Genomic DNA, 17713 nt, shown 5'->3' with positions numbered 1-17713 from the left:
AAGCACATGGGAGCCAGCCCCCTGGTACACCGGTATAGTTTGGTACATTCTGCTTTGGTGGCCTGGGTTTGAAGGTTCGGATCCCAGGCGCAGAACTACACCACTCATCAGCCATGCTGTGGCATCACCCCACATATAAAGTGGACAAGGATTGGCACAGATGTTAGTGCAGGGTTAATCTTCCTCAAGCAAAAAAAAAGAGGAGGATTGGCAATGGATGTTAGCTCAGGATTAATCTTCCTCACCAAAAAAAAAGAAGAAGAAGAAGGATATGGATTTAGGGGGACTAGAGAATGAAACGTTTTGGAGTGAATGTTTGCATCCCCCCAAATTCATATATTGAAGCCCCAACCCCCAGTATGATACTATTTGGAGGTGGGGCCTTTGGGAGGTAGTTAGGTTTAGATGAGGTCATGAGAGTGGAGCCCCCACGTTGGGATTACTGCCCTTACGTGAAGAGAAAAAAATAACAGTTCCTCTCTGTGTAGTGAGGATACATCAAGAAGGCAGCCCTCTGCAAGCCAGGAGGAGAGGCCTCCCCAAGAACTGAACCTACGGGCCCCTTAATCTTGGACTTCCCAGCCTCCAGAAGTGTAAGAAATAAATGTCTGCTGTTTAGGGCACCTAGTCTATGGTATTTTGTTACAGCAGCCAAGGCTGACTAAGACGTATGGATGACATTAATAGTCATGAGGTGACAATAGTGTTTAAAAGAGTGGATAATACCAGAAGCTGTGACAGTGAGCATGTAAATAACGTGCAAAACGCCTAGTTCATACTTAGCCTATAGTAAATGCTAAATGTATGTAGTTGTCATTATTAAACATATTAGAATAAAGTGATATTACAAGGACAGGATGAATAAGGGAGGAGATGGAAAGAGATTAATTGCAGAGAAAACAAAAAAAAAGATAAGCTATATACTTAATATAATTTTTAAATTGAATATAAATAAGAATTCAGCATCTCCTATAAATTTAATTATTGTCTTTACCATCTGGTATTTTTTGAATACTAGTTTTATTTTATAATGAGATTAAAATTACTACAACAATCATTGTCCACTAAGCGTATTCTGTAAGGTACGGTATGCTTCCAGTTTTATTGAACTTTATCACATTTCATCCTTTCAGTAAATGTACAAGGTACTGAGAAGTAAACTCAGTTCCAGTGAAGAAACACAGTTTCAAGAGGCTGATTAATGTGTCCAGGCCACACAGCAGTAGGGCCAGGACTCGACCCCAATCTTTCTGGTCCGAAGAATAAAGTCTTTCCACAAGGGAATGCAGCTTTTGGAGAAAATTCACTGAAACGTGAGTCAGCTGAGCTTTCCTTTAGACTCAGCGTAGCTACTTTACAGTATTTAACCCAGAAAGACCACAGTAATTACCAAGCAAAGCTATGGAAATACAATGGAGAATTAAACTCACATTTTACACTCTTTCTCTCCTTGTATTCAAACTCAGTAATTGATCTAAGCAATAATATTTTATAAGGGAGCAAAATCATCAGAATGTGTACATTATAATACACAACGGTGTATGTATCCTATCATAAAATTAAAGAACTTGCAAAATTGTCAGCTATATATCTCATACTAGATAATGTTCAGTTTTCCCTTATAATGCAAACTTATAAGCTGACTAGTCTAAATGTCATCTTAAATAATGTGATTTGGAAGCAATAGAAAATTCAATAAAGACTTTCAGGGGCATTTACTGTTATATTTTTCTTTATTGTCTTTTGCATGTAGACACTGGAAAAACATGAAAGCTTCATTTAATTTTCCCTTAGTTCTTATCTTCCCCAATCACTCTTTATAGATGTCAACCAGTCCTAAGGAGGCTTATTAATCCCATTTTTCACAAAACTATGTCCCTGGATCAAGTAATATACCACATGAAAGGATTTCCTTTTACTTGATGTAAAATAGAAACAGACTTTTAACTCAGGAACTGATAATTAAGGAAATGACATACTAATAATGATGACTTTCGGTCTGACTTTAAGGGATTCACAGTTGTCTCTATTTTAGCATGAACTGGTGAGAAAATCCTCACTAGTGGAAGAGAGAGACGTTCCAGATCTTGAGTTGGAACCCAAAATGCATTTTCTATACAAATCAGCTTATAAATTGTGACTTGGCAAAAATAAAAATGCTCTTATTAACGTTATGGTTTATATACACAATGATTAACACTGGTTACACTGACTTTTAAGTCTGATCTGAGAATCTAGGCACCTTTCTTGGTTTCTTGCATTAATTCTATAAGAACATATTCCTCCCTAAATTACAAATTTATATTTTCAATCATTCATTTATAATATTGAGGTCTTTAAGCAAATATCAAAATAAAGAGTTAAGGAAAAGAAAGACCTTAGCAAAAGCAATAAAATGTCTTTTATTATTTAAAAATTGAGTTTGACCCATTTTTTGCAAACAACCTATTGCCTGTTGATTTCTCTCCAAGGAAGCAATGCTGTTTATAACTGGGGGGAACAGCCCACCTCAGTGTTTCAGTCTCAGGGATATGAAGGTTTCTGACTCATTTCCTCTTTGAGTCTGAATGATCTCTCCCCCTTTTCCTTTTCTCTCTGGGATCCTGTCCCCTAGAGCAGACCTCTGCTTCGAGTTTCTCACCCTAGGGATTATGTACATTGAGTCTGTTCCCCTTCTCACCTTAGTTCATGACTCACATCCCTCATGGCCAGTGTCATATTAGAGATCCGATGGAGGAGGAGGGAAACTTATACTGGCTCTAATTTCAACATTCTCCTCAAGCTAAAGCCACTTAATTGTTCTGCAAAAAGGCTAGACACATTAACACAGATCAATGTCTAATAGACCCATAAAAATCACCAAAATAGATTGTTTCCCTCATTGAATGCATAATAAATGTTCACACACTCCACTGCTTCTATACAAACACGAGGCGTAACAGCACGAGGCATGACAATAAAAACTATTCTGAGCCCTCAGTGAACAGTCTACTAAGTCTGCTCAGGTCCAGTCATGAGAACATGAGCCTGCCCCAATTAAACAGGCGTCTGTCTCCGCCTCATTTGAGACATGACCAGCAGCACAGCCTCCAGAGCCCAGAAGGCCAGGCCTTTTCCAGGCTATCGTCTTAGCCGACGTGTCAATCAAACCCCCAGGATGACTGAGGAATTGGGAGTCTATGCAGACGGCAGGGAGTCAGGGGAGAACAGTGTGGTCAAAGCTGAGAGAAAAAGGCAGGAAAGAAAGGAATTGAAATAAGGGGTCAGACTGAAGTCTAAGCCCAAGGATAGCGCAGGGAAGGCAGAAGGCTGAAGGATGAGTTAAAGCTGCAGAGGCCAGGGGCCAGGCCTCATGAGGAGGAGACTTATGTAAGGAGCATGGTGGGAACGAGAGGGTTGTGGCAGCTGAACTTGATGCAGCTTGACCCAGATGCCTGCCTGGGATGATGCTCAAAACGCGACTTAGTGATGCAAATGGCCTGGTGGAGAGAGGCATTTCCTTCATTAGGAGAAATGTTCCTTAACCACGGAGTCCTTTCTCAGGGCAGCCTTTTGCTCCAATACTTTGAAAGTAACAAAACTAAATATGTTCCAGGGAGCCTAGGGCGAGAATCGTCCCAATAAGCTAGACCTGCTGTCATCTAGATTATTCGTCTAAGAGTGTGGTTAGCCACTACAGCCAATCCTACCCTGTAGCATCTGACCCCAAAGAGAGGAATGCCTGACCCCTACTCCTGCAACACGCCGACAGGACACAGTTCAGGCATGCATTCACTCCTCCAGCCATCAATCAGTAATTCATCAACAAACAGGGATGCAGCAGTGACACATTTGTGGGTCTGCCCTCACAATGGGAGTAGCAGAAATTGTGCATCTTTTGTCAATTGATGCCAGCGCACGCATGGCTCTTTTAAGGCAGAGATGTTTTCATTAGTTAAAGTCAATTTGTCTTTGTGGAGGTTGAAGATGAATATTTGCAAGTTTCCATTTAATTCCAGTTGGGAAAGCAAGAGAATAGGCCTGAGACAACATTCTCTTCTGACTAGTGCCCTCGGAGAGGCCGCACTGAAGCCCACTGACCTGAGCTTTGGAGATGATGGCCAGTAAGCGGGGCATGATGGTCATCAGCATGGTGCACAGGCCAAAGATGAAGTTCACCGAGACGTAGGAGATGAAAGCTACATCTGAACTGGAGAAGATTCTGGACATCAGATACGTCCATGGGAGAGTCGCATATCTGAAAAGTAAAGCGAAAAATCATGTTTATTTTCCTGTACCATTTATTTGTATAGAGGTTGAATTATATGAGGTTTTGTGGGCCTGGTCAGTTTTCCTCACTTAGTGGACAGAAACACACTTTACTTAATAAATCCCACAGTGTTTTCCAAAGACAAAACACATTTCCTGGGGCTTCAGAGGACACCACAGTATGATGGGAAGAGCATGGGGAGGTCAAACCTGGGTCCCGTGTCAGCCTGGACTTGTAGCTCTGTGATCTGGAGGTCAGCTGATGGCCCCAGGGTCCCCTCCCCCAAAGGGCATGCCTGAGATCACTCCTAAGCTCCGATTCTCATCAGTAAAGTAGGAACAATACCTATTTGTTAAAGTGAGAATTAAAAGCTCTCAAGAATGGAAAGGTGTAGAGCTCTATACAACAAAGCCTAGAGATAAAAAAAGAAAGCTTCCCTTTTGCTCCGTGTGGGCACTGCGTGTGTGCTTCCATGGTGCTCCTGAATACTTCTCCCACTCCAACAACCTGGAAGGTGCGTGCTGTGACCCCATTTCACAGATAGCGCAAAGCGATGAACAAGGTTCAGATACCTTGATTGAGGCTTCGTGGCTTAGAAGAAGAAGAAGCTGGAAATGGGATGCATTTCTGTGTGGCCCCAAAGCTGAGCCGTAAGGGGCCTCACCCTAGAAGCAGCTCCCACAAGTTTTGGATGACATCAAGATCTAAGAAAACCCCCACAATGTTCCTAAAATGAAAACTTCTGTCTTTCTCCATATCCTCAAGCCAAGTTTCATTCTTGGCCAACTTTCCTCAGCCTCTTTAAGTTGCGATACCGCTGTGCCTCATTAAAGGAAACTGGCACTTCAATTTTGGCTCCAAATATCAGCAGAGAAGTCACTTACTTTAAATCACAGCCTTTCTCTTAAGTCACCCATATGTCTCCATGTGCTCTCTGTCCACTCAAGGGAAACTTGACCCTGTTTTCTCAGAGGGATTGAGTGGTCTCACCTGAAATACCTCAGTGCCTTCTAAATGCCTGGGTTTTCTTAGTACGTTAACCAGCTCTGAAAATATGAGACCTCAAGGTGATGCTAGGCCTTCGAGACAGCTATCATTTTAGTACGGTTCCTTTTCCATACGAGATCTATGATATCAGAATGTGTCCCTGGGCCAGCAGATACCTGCTCATATTTCAGAAAATATAATATATACATAATCTTATACATAAAATCCTACAGGGCTTCCAAAAATTCTCTCAGCAACAATCGTCCTCATAATTTGGTCCTGGAGAAAATTATTTTAGAGTGTACAAGATGGAGGTGAGAACTCTAAAGCAATTGTTCTTAAATAGCTGCTGTACCAAATAATTAAATTATCCTTAAATAATTACCAAAGAAGTAGGTTATGACTTTTGGTGCTTTATCCTGTCAACACCTCGGTGTGAGATAAAGTATCGCAGAGAGGAATTAACCCCACAAGCTCACGTACCCCACCCCCTCTCTGGCCTTTACTGTTCCTTCGGGCCATAAATCAGGTGCTACCCTCCCCCATGCGGCTGCTCTGACAAGCTGATGAAGCAATAGTAGTCAAAGTATTTTTTATAACTGAAATATGAACATTAGTATCAATCTGTGAGTCAAATTTGGGGGCAGCTATAATTGCTGTAAAATTCCTTCTTACAGTGTAGCAAAAATCTCTTAAAACTACTGATCCAAACTCTATGTTCTGGAACAACACATAAGTTGCTTTTCTTTTCCATGGATAGCCCTATAAACAGCTAAAGACAACCATCTTGGTCCGCATAAGCCTCTGCTACAAAAGGCCAGGTCTTTCTTGGTTCCTTATATGACATGGCATCCAGACAACTCTGTTGAATTTTGCAACGTGGCGGTTAGGGGTGTTTGGGTAGCAGCACCTCACATGGCATCTGCTGTGGTCGACCTGGCACAAGACACAGCGAAATCATCACCTCCTTTGATCAGCACGTCCACACCCAAGAACGGAATCCAGGAATGCGGTAGCTTCAGTGTCCCACAAGGAAGCAGGGACACCCCGATCTGTACATGAGGGACTAATCAACACGCCACCACTAGTCTCCGCTCTATTTGAGACTGTTCAGAATCTGTACCTTGTTACTCACTACATAAGGTTTCCACACGTAAATCAAAGCATTATTTAAGCAAAGGGAATCACAGACAAAGCCACAGACTTAAATGATGTCCCCAGAGAGTTCCTATGGCTACATTAAGGAACAGTCTTTCAGTGTGGTTTTCAGCTGCTAGGCATCCATCACATTTTTTTACTACATGTTCATAAGTTACCTTCCAAATACTTGATTCAAATCAATATATTGGCAGCTTCAGTTTCCCTGTTTTGTTTTTTTTTTTAATTTTTTAAGAAAACAATTAAATTGCTTTGCAGAGCATAATTTACTTTTTAGTGAAACCTACGGTGGCTTTCAACAGTCTTTATTGTTTTATTAAAAATAATATCATTTCAATGATTTTAGAATTTGCTGGATATTCACATACTGTTCACAATTATTCTAGAATTTTTGAGTTTTCCTTCCTTTGAAATTTGGCCCCTTCCCTACACTGTGGGAATTTTCTAAGACACAGAACAGGATTTGTGACCTCATCTTCACAATCCTTTAGCACTAAATATGTTTTTAAGGTTTCAATTTTTTGTGTAAGTTAGATTCTCTTTTCTCTCTGACCTTTTTAGGTCTTATTTTCCTCTTTTATCTCTTATGAGACTCCATTCATTTACCTGGTCCCCAAAATCTTCAGATTCCAAACCATTAAATGGACAGGTTAATTTCTGACCATGTTCTTAGGTTTCAGTTCACTCTGGGACTCGGCCTCCTGAGATTGCTCTTGGGCACCACGCACTTCCACACTCTTGTGGGTACAAGAGAGTTGAGTGGACGCTCCTGTCCACCAGGGTGCTGGGAGACAGCCAGTGGCACCCCACGGAGCCTCACTCCTCCTCTTGCAGGATCACTGTTCGGGTCGTGTGCATGGTTGGGATCCAGTGAAGAAGGAGCTACCATTTAAACCTGGACTAATCCACAGCCCCTCAGGTGTCAGCCTGTGATTCTAGCCAGCGTCTCTTTGGCTCTTCCTCACTGGAATTAGCCTGACCTCCAACACGGGGTGCATTCATTATCTTTTCAGCTCCTCCCAGTCCCTCTAACCTAAGACTTCTTCACTTGAGGTGTGTCACCCCTGGTGGCCTATGAATGAGCTTCAAGAGACCTGCGAATCACCTGAAATTCCTTGAAATGCTGTAGTCATGCACGTGATGAGAATTCTTAGCTTAATTCAGGCTCTTAAAAGGGCTCACAAGCAAAACAAGGCAAAGGGAAACTAAAAATGTGCTTCTTACAAGTTTCTAACCACTTGATTTTGTCTAAGTTTTACCTTACTTTAAACTTAATGAAATCTGCTCTCCTGAAGTTCAAAAATAATTTATAGCAAAGTCTATTTAATCACACTTCAAGGCACCATGACAACACTATCTATTTAACTAGACCAATAAACTGAAATCAAACCATGTCCTTAGAACTAGGAATCACATATATAGATCTTTATATCCGAGAACATAAATTTCTGATTGAGTATAATAAACATGTGTCTGCCACAAGCATTTTTTATAGCTTAAATCATAATATCCTGTAAACACCAAAATAATTCTAATAGTAACAATACGGCTAAAATTAATTTAATGGGAAATTTTGCCAGTCATTATATGTGAGGTCTATATGAACCACCTAATTTAATCTTCAGAGCAACAGAATTGGAGTTCTACAGGGAAGAAACTGAGGCTAAGAGAGAGTTAATTAATATTTCCAAGGCCAGAGTTAGTGAGTGGCAATATCAGTATTCCCCAAAAGGTTTGTGTGTGTCTCTCTCTCCTCCATCTATCCATCTACCCATTTATATAGCTACTCCTCTAATAATGACATATACTTACGTTAAACTCTGTCCTCTAACTGGATGTTTGGGCTCATTGATAAAACTGTGATCTGTGTAAAAATCATTTTACTTGTAATCTTTGGCTTAAATAAAGCAGAATGCTTTCTTTAAAAAAAATTGTTAGCCTTGAATTATAATGAATTAGTATGTTAATTATTTTTCCTACTATTAGCAAGTATCTCTTGTATACTTAGCCTGTGTTGGGGGTTGGAATTGGCCGCCCCAAGATATGTCTCTTTGGCAAAAGGATTATTTTGGGCTGGTAACTTTTAAAAACTGCAGACATGAGAGAAACTCTGAAAAGTACACGTTACACTTTGTAAGAGACATTTACATTGTAAAGGAAATCTCCATCTGTAAAGGTGTCTTCTCTCTGTACCAGGAAGAGGGGGATGACCTTATCTCTAGAAACTCTTATCAAGGTGGAAGGCAAGGACTTCAATCTGCATAATAACCTGACTCTTGTTTACTGTGCTTTTCTGGTAATCACCCATAACTGACCCCTCCTCCAACATTTTCCTTTGTAGCTGAAGATGGTATTTAAGGTAAGAACCTCCGCCATTTTGGGAAGTTACTTAGTTTGCCTGAGTCTCTCCCATGTATCCATGTTATAAAACTTTGTTTAATTTTCTCCTGTTATTCTGACTTGTGATTTTAATTCATTGTCCAGCCAGAAGAACCTAAAATGGGTAGAGGAAATGTCTTCCTCCCCTGCACCTGGATATAGACAGAGGCATAGCAATAAAAAGATATGCTATTATATATTCCTGATACCAAGTAGGTATAATTTGGGGGCCACTAGAAATGATCCTGACTCGTGTGTATAAATGAGAAATTTTTCAAATGAATTTTTTGCTTTTGTTATTTTTCCTCTGAGAATGAGTGATATAAGCTAGACAAAACATTTCCAAACTACTAACATCATAGGAGAGAGAAAATATGTGAGACATAGGGCTTCATGAGAGAATCTCCTCAAAGGCAGTTTTAGAGCTGACTGGATTATGTGTTTGAGCTCCAGATTAATGTCGAAGTGAGAGTAACAGAGAATCCATTTCCAACTGCACAAGTTTGTCAAACAGCTCAAGGGCCTGTCTGAGACAGGGTCAATGCCATCTCCATTACGGCCATGTCAGCCCGCCCCCTCCACAGGGCAGTCAGCATCTTGCTCCAGCTTGTTTGCTCAGCATCCCTTGTAGAAGCAACGTAATTGCTTGAAAAGAGAGAAAATCACGAAGCAGACAGCAGGTTCAAAGCCATCCCGGGGGTTTTCTCTTTCAGAAAACAAACCATAATTCTGCAGCAGCGTTTCTCATCACATACCCGAAAAGTACCAGCAGGAGGGCCGTGGCTGCCAAGTTCTCGCGGAAAGTAAAAGCTGTTAACCGGAAGGCGACAATAACGGCGACACACAGGCAGACGGAAACCAAGTAAAAGAGCTGAGAAAATAAAAAGACAAAGGGGGACCTGTTACATCAGACGGGAATATTTATCATTATCTCTTTATCCTGGTTTTCATTTCAACTTATTATTTATTTTTTTTTTTTGAGTAAGATTAGCCCTGAGCTAACATCCGGTGCCAGTCCTCCTCTTTTGCTGAGAAAGACTGGCCCTGAGCTAACATCCGTGCCCATCTTCCTCTACTTTATATGTGGGACGCCTACGACAGCATAGCATGCCAAGTGGTACCATGTCCACACCAGGGATCCAAACCAGTGAACCCAGGGCCAACGAAGTGGAACGTGTAAACTTAACCACTGCACCACGGGGCCGGCCCAATGAATCTTTTTTTTTTTTTTTTTGAGGAAGATTAGCCCTGAGGTAACATTTGCCGCCAATCCTCTTTTTGCTGAAAAAGACTGGTCCTGAGCTAACATCCGTGCCCATCTTCCTCTACTTTATATGTGGGACGCCTGCCACAGCATGGCTTGGCAAGCAGTGCCATGTCCCCACCAGGGATCTGAACTGGCGAACCCCGGGCCATTGAAGTGGAACTTCACTGCTGCGCCACCGGGCTGACCCCTCAACTTCTACTTAAATATATTTCCTGTTTTGCACATCACAAGTTTTGTAGCAGTAGAGTGAGTCCTGGAAAGCCACAGTTTGGGGCTGAATTGTGTCCTCCTAAATTCATATGCTGACACCCCAGGACCTCAGAATGTGATTGCATTTGGAGATAGGAACTTTAAAGAGGTGATGAAGGTGAAACGAGGCCATTAGGGTGGGCCCTCATCCAGTCTGACCAGTGTCTTTATCAAATGAGATGAGGACACAGACCTGCACAGAGGGAATACCGTGTGAGGACAGAGGGAGAACGTGGTCGTCTACACCCAGAAGAGAAGCTCAGGAGAAACCAACTCTGTGACACCTTGATCTGAAACTTGCAGCCTCCAGAACTGAGAAAATAAATTTCTGTTGTTGAAGCCACCCAGTTTGTGGAGTTTTTCGACAGTGGCGCAAGTAAACTAATACAGCCACCCATACCCATCTCCTTCTAGAAAGGCCTAGGGATCTAGACACTTTCCACAAAACATGACTTCTTCTCACACTTAGAACCGAGGACAGACCCCTCGCCCTGCCTTACAACCCCCTTTGAGGAACTCCCTGCCTCCCTACCCATTCGCCTTGCAGTGCTCCCCAGAGGCTGACAACAGCAGGGCCTTCCTCGGGGACTCTCGCACACCAGCTCCCTCTTCTGTTGGAGCCTCTGGCGGCAGAGTTCTTCCTCAGCGCCATCCACATGCTTAGCTCCTTCTTACTTTTCACATCTCAGCTTAAATGTCACTTCCTCAGAGTCCTGCTTTGACCTCCTGATTTAAAATCTTCTTTCGCTCTCTCAATAAATCTAGTCACGAGGCAATTGTGTCTTGTGTATTGATTTGTTTCTTTATTTGTTTTCTGATTCCTCCTATAAGAACATAAACTCTGTGAGGGGAGAGGTCTTCTCTGCCTTGTTCAGAGCTTTATTCGCAGCACCCTGGATACACCTTGACTCATGCAGGTCCTCAAACATGTCCATTAAATGAGACATTGAAGTGAATAGGCAGGGGATGATTGGATGAAGTGGAAGACAATCAACCAAGACAAACGTAATCCTCCCACCCTTAAACCCCACAGCAAATGTCACAGGGTGAAGAGGAGCCACGTGCAGTGGGAGGGATATGGAGGTAATAACTGAGGACTGCAGAAAAGAGCAGAGACTTGGGGTTTTGGAGACTTTGAATCTCCCTGGTGTCTTGGAAATATGGCCCTCCCTTCCCCATCTCTGGGAAGGCTGTGGTCACTGCATGTCATTGAAGGAAATGTGTGTTAAGAGTGGAGCGGCCAGCAGGAGTGTGCGGTCCTAGGAACAGAACTGAACCAGGACTCAGAGGCTGGAGCTGCAAAGCTGGCTCTGTGCTAACTGGACAGATGACCTTGGATGAGTGCTTTCCTCTCTCTTGCTTCAAGAATGTCCTCCAGGAAAGACAAAGGGGTTGAAGAAAGACAGAATTTCTCTCGATCTTGGCTGAGATTCATAAACTTCTTCGGGTGCTGACTAAAATGCAGATTCTAAGTCCCACCAGACTTATAGAACAGAATCATGAATGAAGGACAGGCCCAGGGAAATGCCACTTTTCCTCAGTGCCCCAGGTGATTTCTCTCGTCAGGCAGGTTTGGGGGAAATTTTGACTAGGGTGAAGTCATTTAGGTGTGACCCATGTAAACTATAACAAGTAAATTGTTACATGTTCAAAAGGAAATAAATCAGCTAAATTCTAAGCCAAGTCAAAGTAGTCATTACATGAGCCCAATGTGTTAACACACCAGATTCTGTGCAGCTAGTGTGGCATCTGGCAGGTTCTTGGTAAATGTCAGGTCTCCCTGCCATCTGTTGACTGAGTAAAATATTCCGTGACATAGGATGAGCCGTTATGAAGACAAGGATATCACTTTCCTAGAAAGGACAACTCTATGTGACAATGAAAGTAGGCATTGACCTGAAGATGTGGTTTTTGATTCCAGTTGAGTGTCTTAAACTCTAGGGAACGAATAACACTGCATTGTCCTCTTAAGGACAGTGAGCTGGAGGGCTTCCACTGGAGAGCTGACCACATGCAGGACATGCCAAGACAGGACACATATTAGGGGTTCTGGTCACTCTGGAGCTGGTGGTGGACAGGCAGGTGACAGATCACTTCTAACGATTTTCCTCTGTCCCTTCCATCCCCTTAAAAGGAACATATTAAAGGCCACTCTTTTCTCATTTTCCAGGTAGGATACTTTGTATTTCTGTGCAAGTTCCTAATTTCCCAGATCTCTAGCCTGTGGCTTGTCAGTCTTCTCTTTTATGAAGCAATTGTAAATGCCTGATAGTGATAAGTAAATGTGACTTAACCTGAAATGTGCTTTCCAATAAAATGACCCCTTCTTTTGTTGAGAGTCTGAGGTAGCCAGCCTCCTACACACACACACACACACACACACACACTCTTAAATACATGACCGATGTGGAGGCACATGGAACATCATTCCCAAATCTTACCATGTCGTACAGGAAGTTAGTGAACCAGTACGTTCTGTAGCCCAGGCCACTTATGTGCTGCAACCTCTTGGCTCCGGTCACCCTGTCCTTCACTATGGAGCTCCCAATTGATGCAGACAGGATAGAGAACCCCAGCACGATGCAGAGGGCAACACCACACTGACGGATACTCTCCAGGCTGTAGGCAGAAGAGGCAGCTCGTCAGATGTTAGACAAAGAACACAAGTCTTCTTTCTCTTAGTAACAATCATTGATGAGGACGCAGCAGTGAAATCCTGAATTAAGAACTTATGATCAGCAAGGCATATTGGCTGAAGGCCTGGATTCTCTCATTAAGTCCCCTCAATGGCCTTTTGAGGCAGGGATTCCTGTATAGAAGACAGAACTGAGGAGTGCAAAATTGAGGGACATTTCAGAGTCCGCCTGTCTGAAGCCTACTCTTGACCACTGAGTTCGACTCCCCATTAAGATGAAAGACATTTGCAGAGTAGCATCTGCGGCGAGCTGTGGCCTTTGCTCATGTTGGGACCACCTTGCTGAGCAGCAAGCCCTGTGGGAGGCAGGTGGGTAGGTATTAGCTATAGCTCCACACATCACCGGACCATCTCTGAATTTAGTCTCTCAAATAGCAAAAATAGTCTGCGATAGATGGAGGTGTTTTTGTACTACCATACACTGTAGACTTTCTTGGTCATTTTTTAATTGGAGCATTACTACATCTCTCAAGTCAATCACAAGCCCCTCTTTAGGAACCGTCAGTGAACAGGCAGTCTTTCAGGTGGCCGACATGGTGAAAAGGCTCATCACAAACAGTCCACGCCTTCCTATCCATCACATCTTGTTTTATAACAGACGTCAATGCTCCTACACCTAGAATTCTGGGCAGTTGAGGGACACTGCTAACGGCAGAATCCTGAAAATCAGTACATGAACGTAAGGACAAACTGTAGTGTGTGCTTCCTGCCATGTCAATGACTTAAGGAGAGAACACCCATTAGGCAGATTTGTGTTCTCTGACTCAGTTTGGTAGGTCATAGGAAATACATAAATACTTATTTTCCATTTTTTACTAAAAGTTTGTCAACTGTGTGATAGGGAAGGGAGATGGGAAAAAGGAGAAGACAGGAAGAAGCATTTCACCTTTTATAAGACAATGAGGACTGACGCTTAATTCTGTATATAAAGAACTCTGGCTTTATCACCACCCATGTCTCGATCTGGACCATGAGGAAAGTCTGGCATGAGAAATTTTCAAGGAGGTATTACTCTATGTGCCTATACGAATGCTATGTTTTAAGATTTTAACCAAAAAAAGTGTCTGGAAGATGTGGGGTCCCCTGAGCTTCACAGAAATATCTCCTGAGAACAATTTCTACTTAGAAATATAGTTGCATGACATGCTTATCTGTTTTAAGCTCAGTCAACGCACTTACTCTTTCAGTAATCCTTTTCCTCATACTTTGCAAAGAAACGCCCAAGCTTCGTGACACTAATTATACATGCCAATGTCACTCAGGGAAAATGCAGAAGAGGGATCAAAACCACCCCTAAGTAGCACAAAGATTTTGCTCCATAGTTGGCATCACCCTCCCCCCAGCGTTCCTTAAACTCACATCTTGTCCTCATTCAGCAAGGCCCCTCCATACGGATGGCTATAGAGTGTTATTCCTGTGAAAGACAAATTGAAAAGTGAGCCCTCCAATGCATAGTAAGCAGACAGCCCACTGCCAAACCACGCAGACCCTTTGTATCTCCTGCACATAAGGTATCTCCTGTTAGTTTTGTCCAGGCATGGTCCCTTAGCACCTCAGAATGGCAAATCCCATCTGCAATTCAGCCAGTTTGTGCTGGGATTTTTGTAGTTACTGCTGTTGTCAGAAATAACCAGCATGTATTGAACATGTGTTACATGACAGGCACTGTGCTAACGTGTTCCTCTCTTTTATTGTCTAATCATTATAAGCATCCCTGGGGCCTAAGTAACATGTTATCCATATTTTACTGTGGGGAAACAGGCTCAGACAGGCTAAATAACAATACGAAAAGAGGATTATTTTAATGGAAACCAAGTCAATACTCAAAAATTCACCTCCAGATCAAGCCAAATCTAGACAGAAAACTGAACCATTTCATTGGTTCACTTTTGTTTTTGGAGTTTTTTGTTTTTCTTTGTTTGCTTTTTGGGGCTTGCGTATTAGTGTAATACCAGCTGCCAATATGGAGAAATTGCCATCAACTTATCAACTAGAGGGTTTTATCATGCAGGCTGTTCAAGACATCACACAGTGTGCTCTCCCACCCCAGCCAAATCCAGTCAATGTTGTATCAAGAACTCCAAACTTCACGCAAATGGTGTTTCATCTTATTGTCAACTGTGAGACTAACCAATCTCCCCTTTTCTGATTGGTTGTTTCAAACGTCTGGAACTAAGCATGTGGCCTGAAAGTGGAGGCCATCACAACAGGCACAATGTCCTGGCTCCATTTCATGTGTTGCTCCCACATTTTTCTTCTTGTTTTGGCTCACTTAATTTAGCCTATTGTCTGTATCTTGCATTCGCTCATGAGGGCACATTAAGTCTTTACAGAAACACCATGGGGTATAAGTAAACTTAAATAAATTAAAAGGCATGGAGTGTGAAAAGACAGTGCTCCAAAATCCCAACAGTTTTGTCACCAGGCATCTTGATTTCTGTCCATTTGCCACCTGCTCCCCTCTCCAGCTCTGCCAGCCTTTTCTTCTTCGATCATGGGCTCAGCCACACACTGAAGCAAGTCGTTTCATAGCAAAGGAATAGTAGGAGCTATTGGTTCAGCAAATTCCCTGTACAGTTTTCCAGAACAATTTCTTTAACTGTAAGTTAATATTGTCCAGATGTTCTGTACCAGGCTTCCACTGGAATGCCTGTGTTGTAGCTTCCTATATCCTGGGCTTGATTTCCACATTTGTCATGAACTGAATTACATGGTCTTGATCCCTTGCCTGTCTGGACCCATAACGTACACCTGTTTTTCCCTTATCTGTGTGTCCTTCCCTGAACTTGACTTCTACCCACCTCCTTACAGTATCTGCCAGCTCCCATCAATTCTAGCTAATGTGCTGACTCACAGGTGGCCTTGCATGTGGTGAGCAGCCCAGCATCAGCCAACCTTGTCAGGAGGTTGTCCAGAAGCTAATGGACTTGAAACGGTTCTTGTAAAAGTATGGGATCCTGCCCAAATGCGGCAAGTGTCCCACAGGGTGTTGGAGATGGTGGGAGCAGATTTGCAATGCTACTCCAGGCTGCGCATATGAATGAGAACACCCTAGATGAGAAAGCATCCAGAGAAATGTGGTTAGCTGAGTGAGGGTTTGGATTATTTTTGGATATTATTTTAGGGACACAGGAGAATATTGGACTTGTTTAACCTGAAAATACACAAACATAGCCCTGGGGCAAGAAGCAGCATGAAAACGTCTTCAGAAAGCTAAAGAATTATCATGGAGCACAGGAAATGGACTCGGTCTGTAATGTTTTGGAGGGAGAAGTTGGTCCAAGGAGGCAGGTTCAAAAAATATAAAAAAGCACATAATTAGAGGGTTGAAATTTGGGCCAGCCTGACCTCTGCAGGGAGAGAGGGCTGGAAACTGAGTTCAATCACTCAGCCAGTGATTTCTTCACCACGTTATGTAGAGTAGTGACAAGAGATTTTCACATATTGAGGTATATGGAGTAAATATTCAAGTTCACAACCAATTTGGCTTGAACTAGAAAGCCTGACTTATGGCCTGTCACACATACATTGTACATCTGCTTATCCATTAAAGTCAGGAATCTCTCTTGAGATAAAGAATATATACTTCCCCTCCTACGTCTTATTGGTAACATCACCCACCCTATTGGTAGCGTCCTATTGGTAACACCTGGATTAGTCCCTTTCCTGGCATCATGATCACATTGACCTGCTAATTTGGACTGAATACCTCTTTGAAAATGTATCCTGGGTGCGTTTAATGTATCTTCTTTGTTCTAAAATGATATAAGACTGTGCTGAAACTCATGCTTCTCTGGCACGCCTTCTAAGGCCCTCCCGGGTTATAATCCTCACTTTGGCTCATAATAAACTCACTCCAATTTAGATTTATAGGTTGGTTATGGATTATTTGTGTCAACAGGAGGAAGACAATTCCTCCAGCCTCTAGGTCTTTCTGGCTGGTCTAAGAATTAAATTGTCATGAGACAGAATAACAGGAGAAAATCAAACAAAGTTTAATAACACACATACTTGGGAGAAACCCAGGAAAGCTGAGTAACTCCCCAAAATGGCTGAGGGTGTCACCTTAAAGACCATCTTCTGCTAAAGACAAAGGAGGACAGTGGGGGTTGGGGAAGTCAGTTATGGGAGATTACCAGAAAAGCACAGTAAACATGAGTAAGGTTATTATGCAGATTTAACTCCTTGCCTTCCCCACCAATAAGAGTTTCTAGAGATAACGTCATCTCTCTCTTCCTGGTACAGAGAGGGAGACACCTTTAGCTGTAAGGGAAATGGAGATTTCCCTTACAAATGTAAATGTCTCTTACAAAGGGTAACATCTACTTGGTTTTCAGGGCTTGTCCCATGTCTGTGGTTTTTTAAACATAACCAGCCCAGTGGTGTAGTAGTTAAGCTTGCCTGCTCTGCTTTGGGGGCCCATGGTCCCTGGGTCTGGCTCCCAGCATGGAGATGCACACCACTCATCAAGCCACGTAGGGGTGGTGTCCCACATATAAGATAGAGGAAGATTGGCACAGATGTTAGCTCAGAGACAATCTTCCTCAAGCAAAAAGAGGAGGATTGGCAACAGATGTTAGCTCAGGGCCAATCTTCCTCAACAACAACAAAAAAGAACTAGCCCCAAATAATCCCCATGCCAAAGAGACACATCTTGAGGTGGCAAATTCTGTTCCCCTACACCTATGTAACGAAACCCCAAGGAAAACTCTGGAACCTGAGGCTTTGT

General features: G+C 42.6%; 1 protein-coding gene across 1 annotated transcript in view; it reads right to left on the bottom strand.

Moving 5' to 3' along the window:
- The window catches only part of ABCA13 (ATP binding cassette subfamily A member 13), a 407666-nt gene that overhangs the window by 93109 nt on the left and 296844 nt on the right, over positions 1–17713 (bottom strand). Inside the window, exons 49-52 of the mRNA XM_046670200.1 lie at positions 14344–14398; positions 12731–12908; positions 9529–9644; positions 4081–4237 (exon numbers count right to left, since the gene is read on the bottom strand). Coding sequence (XP_046526156.1) covers positions 4081–4237; positions 9529–9644; positions 12731–12908; positions 14344–14398 — 506 coding nt within the window. The remainder of the gene's footprint in view (positions 1–4080; positions 4238–9528; positions 9645–12730; positions 12909–14343; positions 14399–17713) is intronic.

The sequence above is a fragment of the Equus quagga genome, chromosome 8 (genome assembly GCF_021613505.1).
Source record: "Equus quagga isolate Etosha38 chromosome 8, UCLA_HA_Equagga_1.0, whole genome shotgun sequence".
Classification (NCBI taxonomy): Eukaryota; Metazoa; Chordata; class Mammalia; order Perissodactyla; family Equidae; genus Equus; species Equus quagga.
The sequence above is the reverse complement of the archived record's forward strand: the minus strand, read 5'-3'. Positions and strand labels throughout refer to the sequence as shown.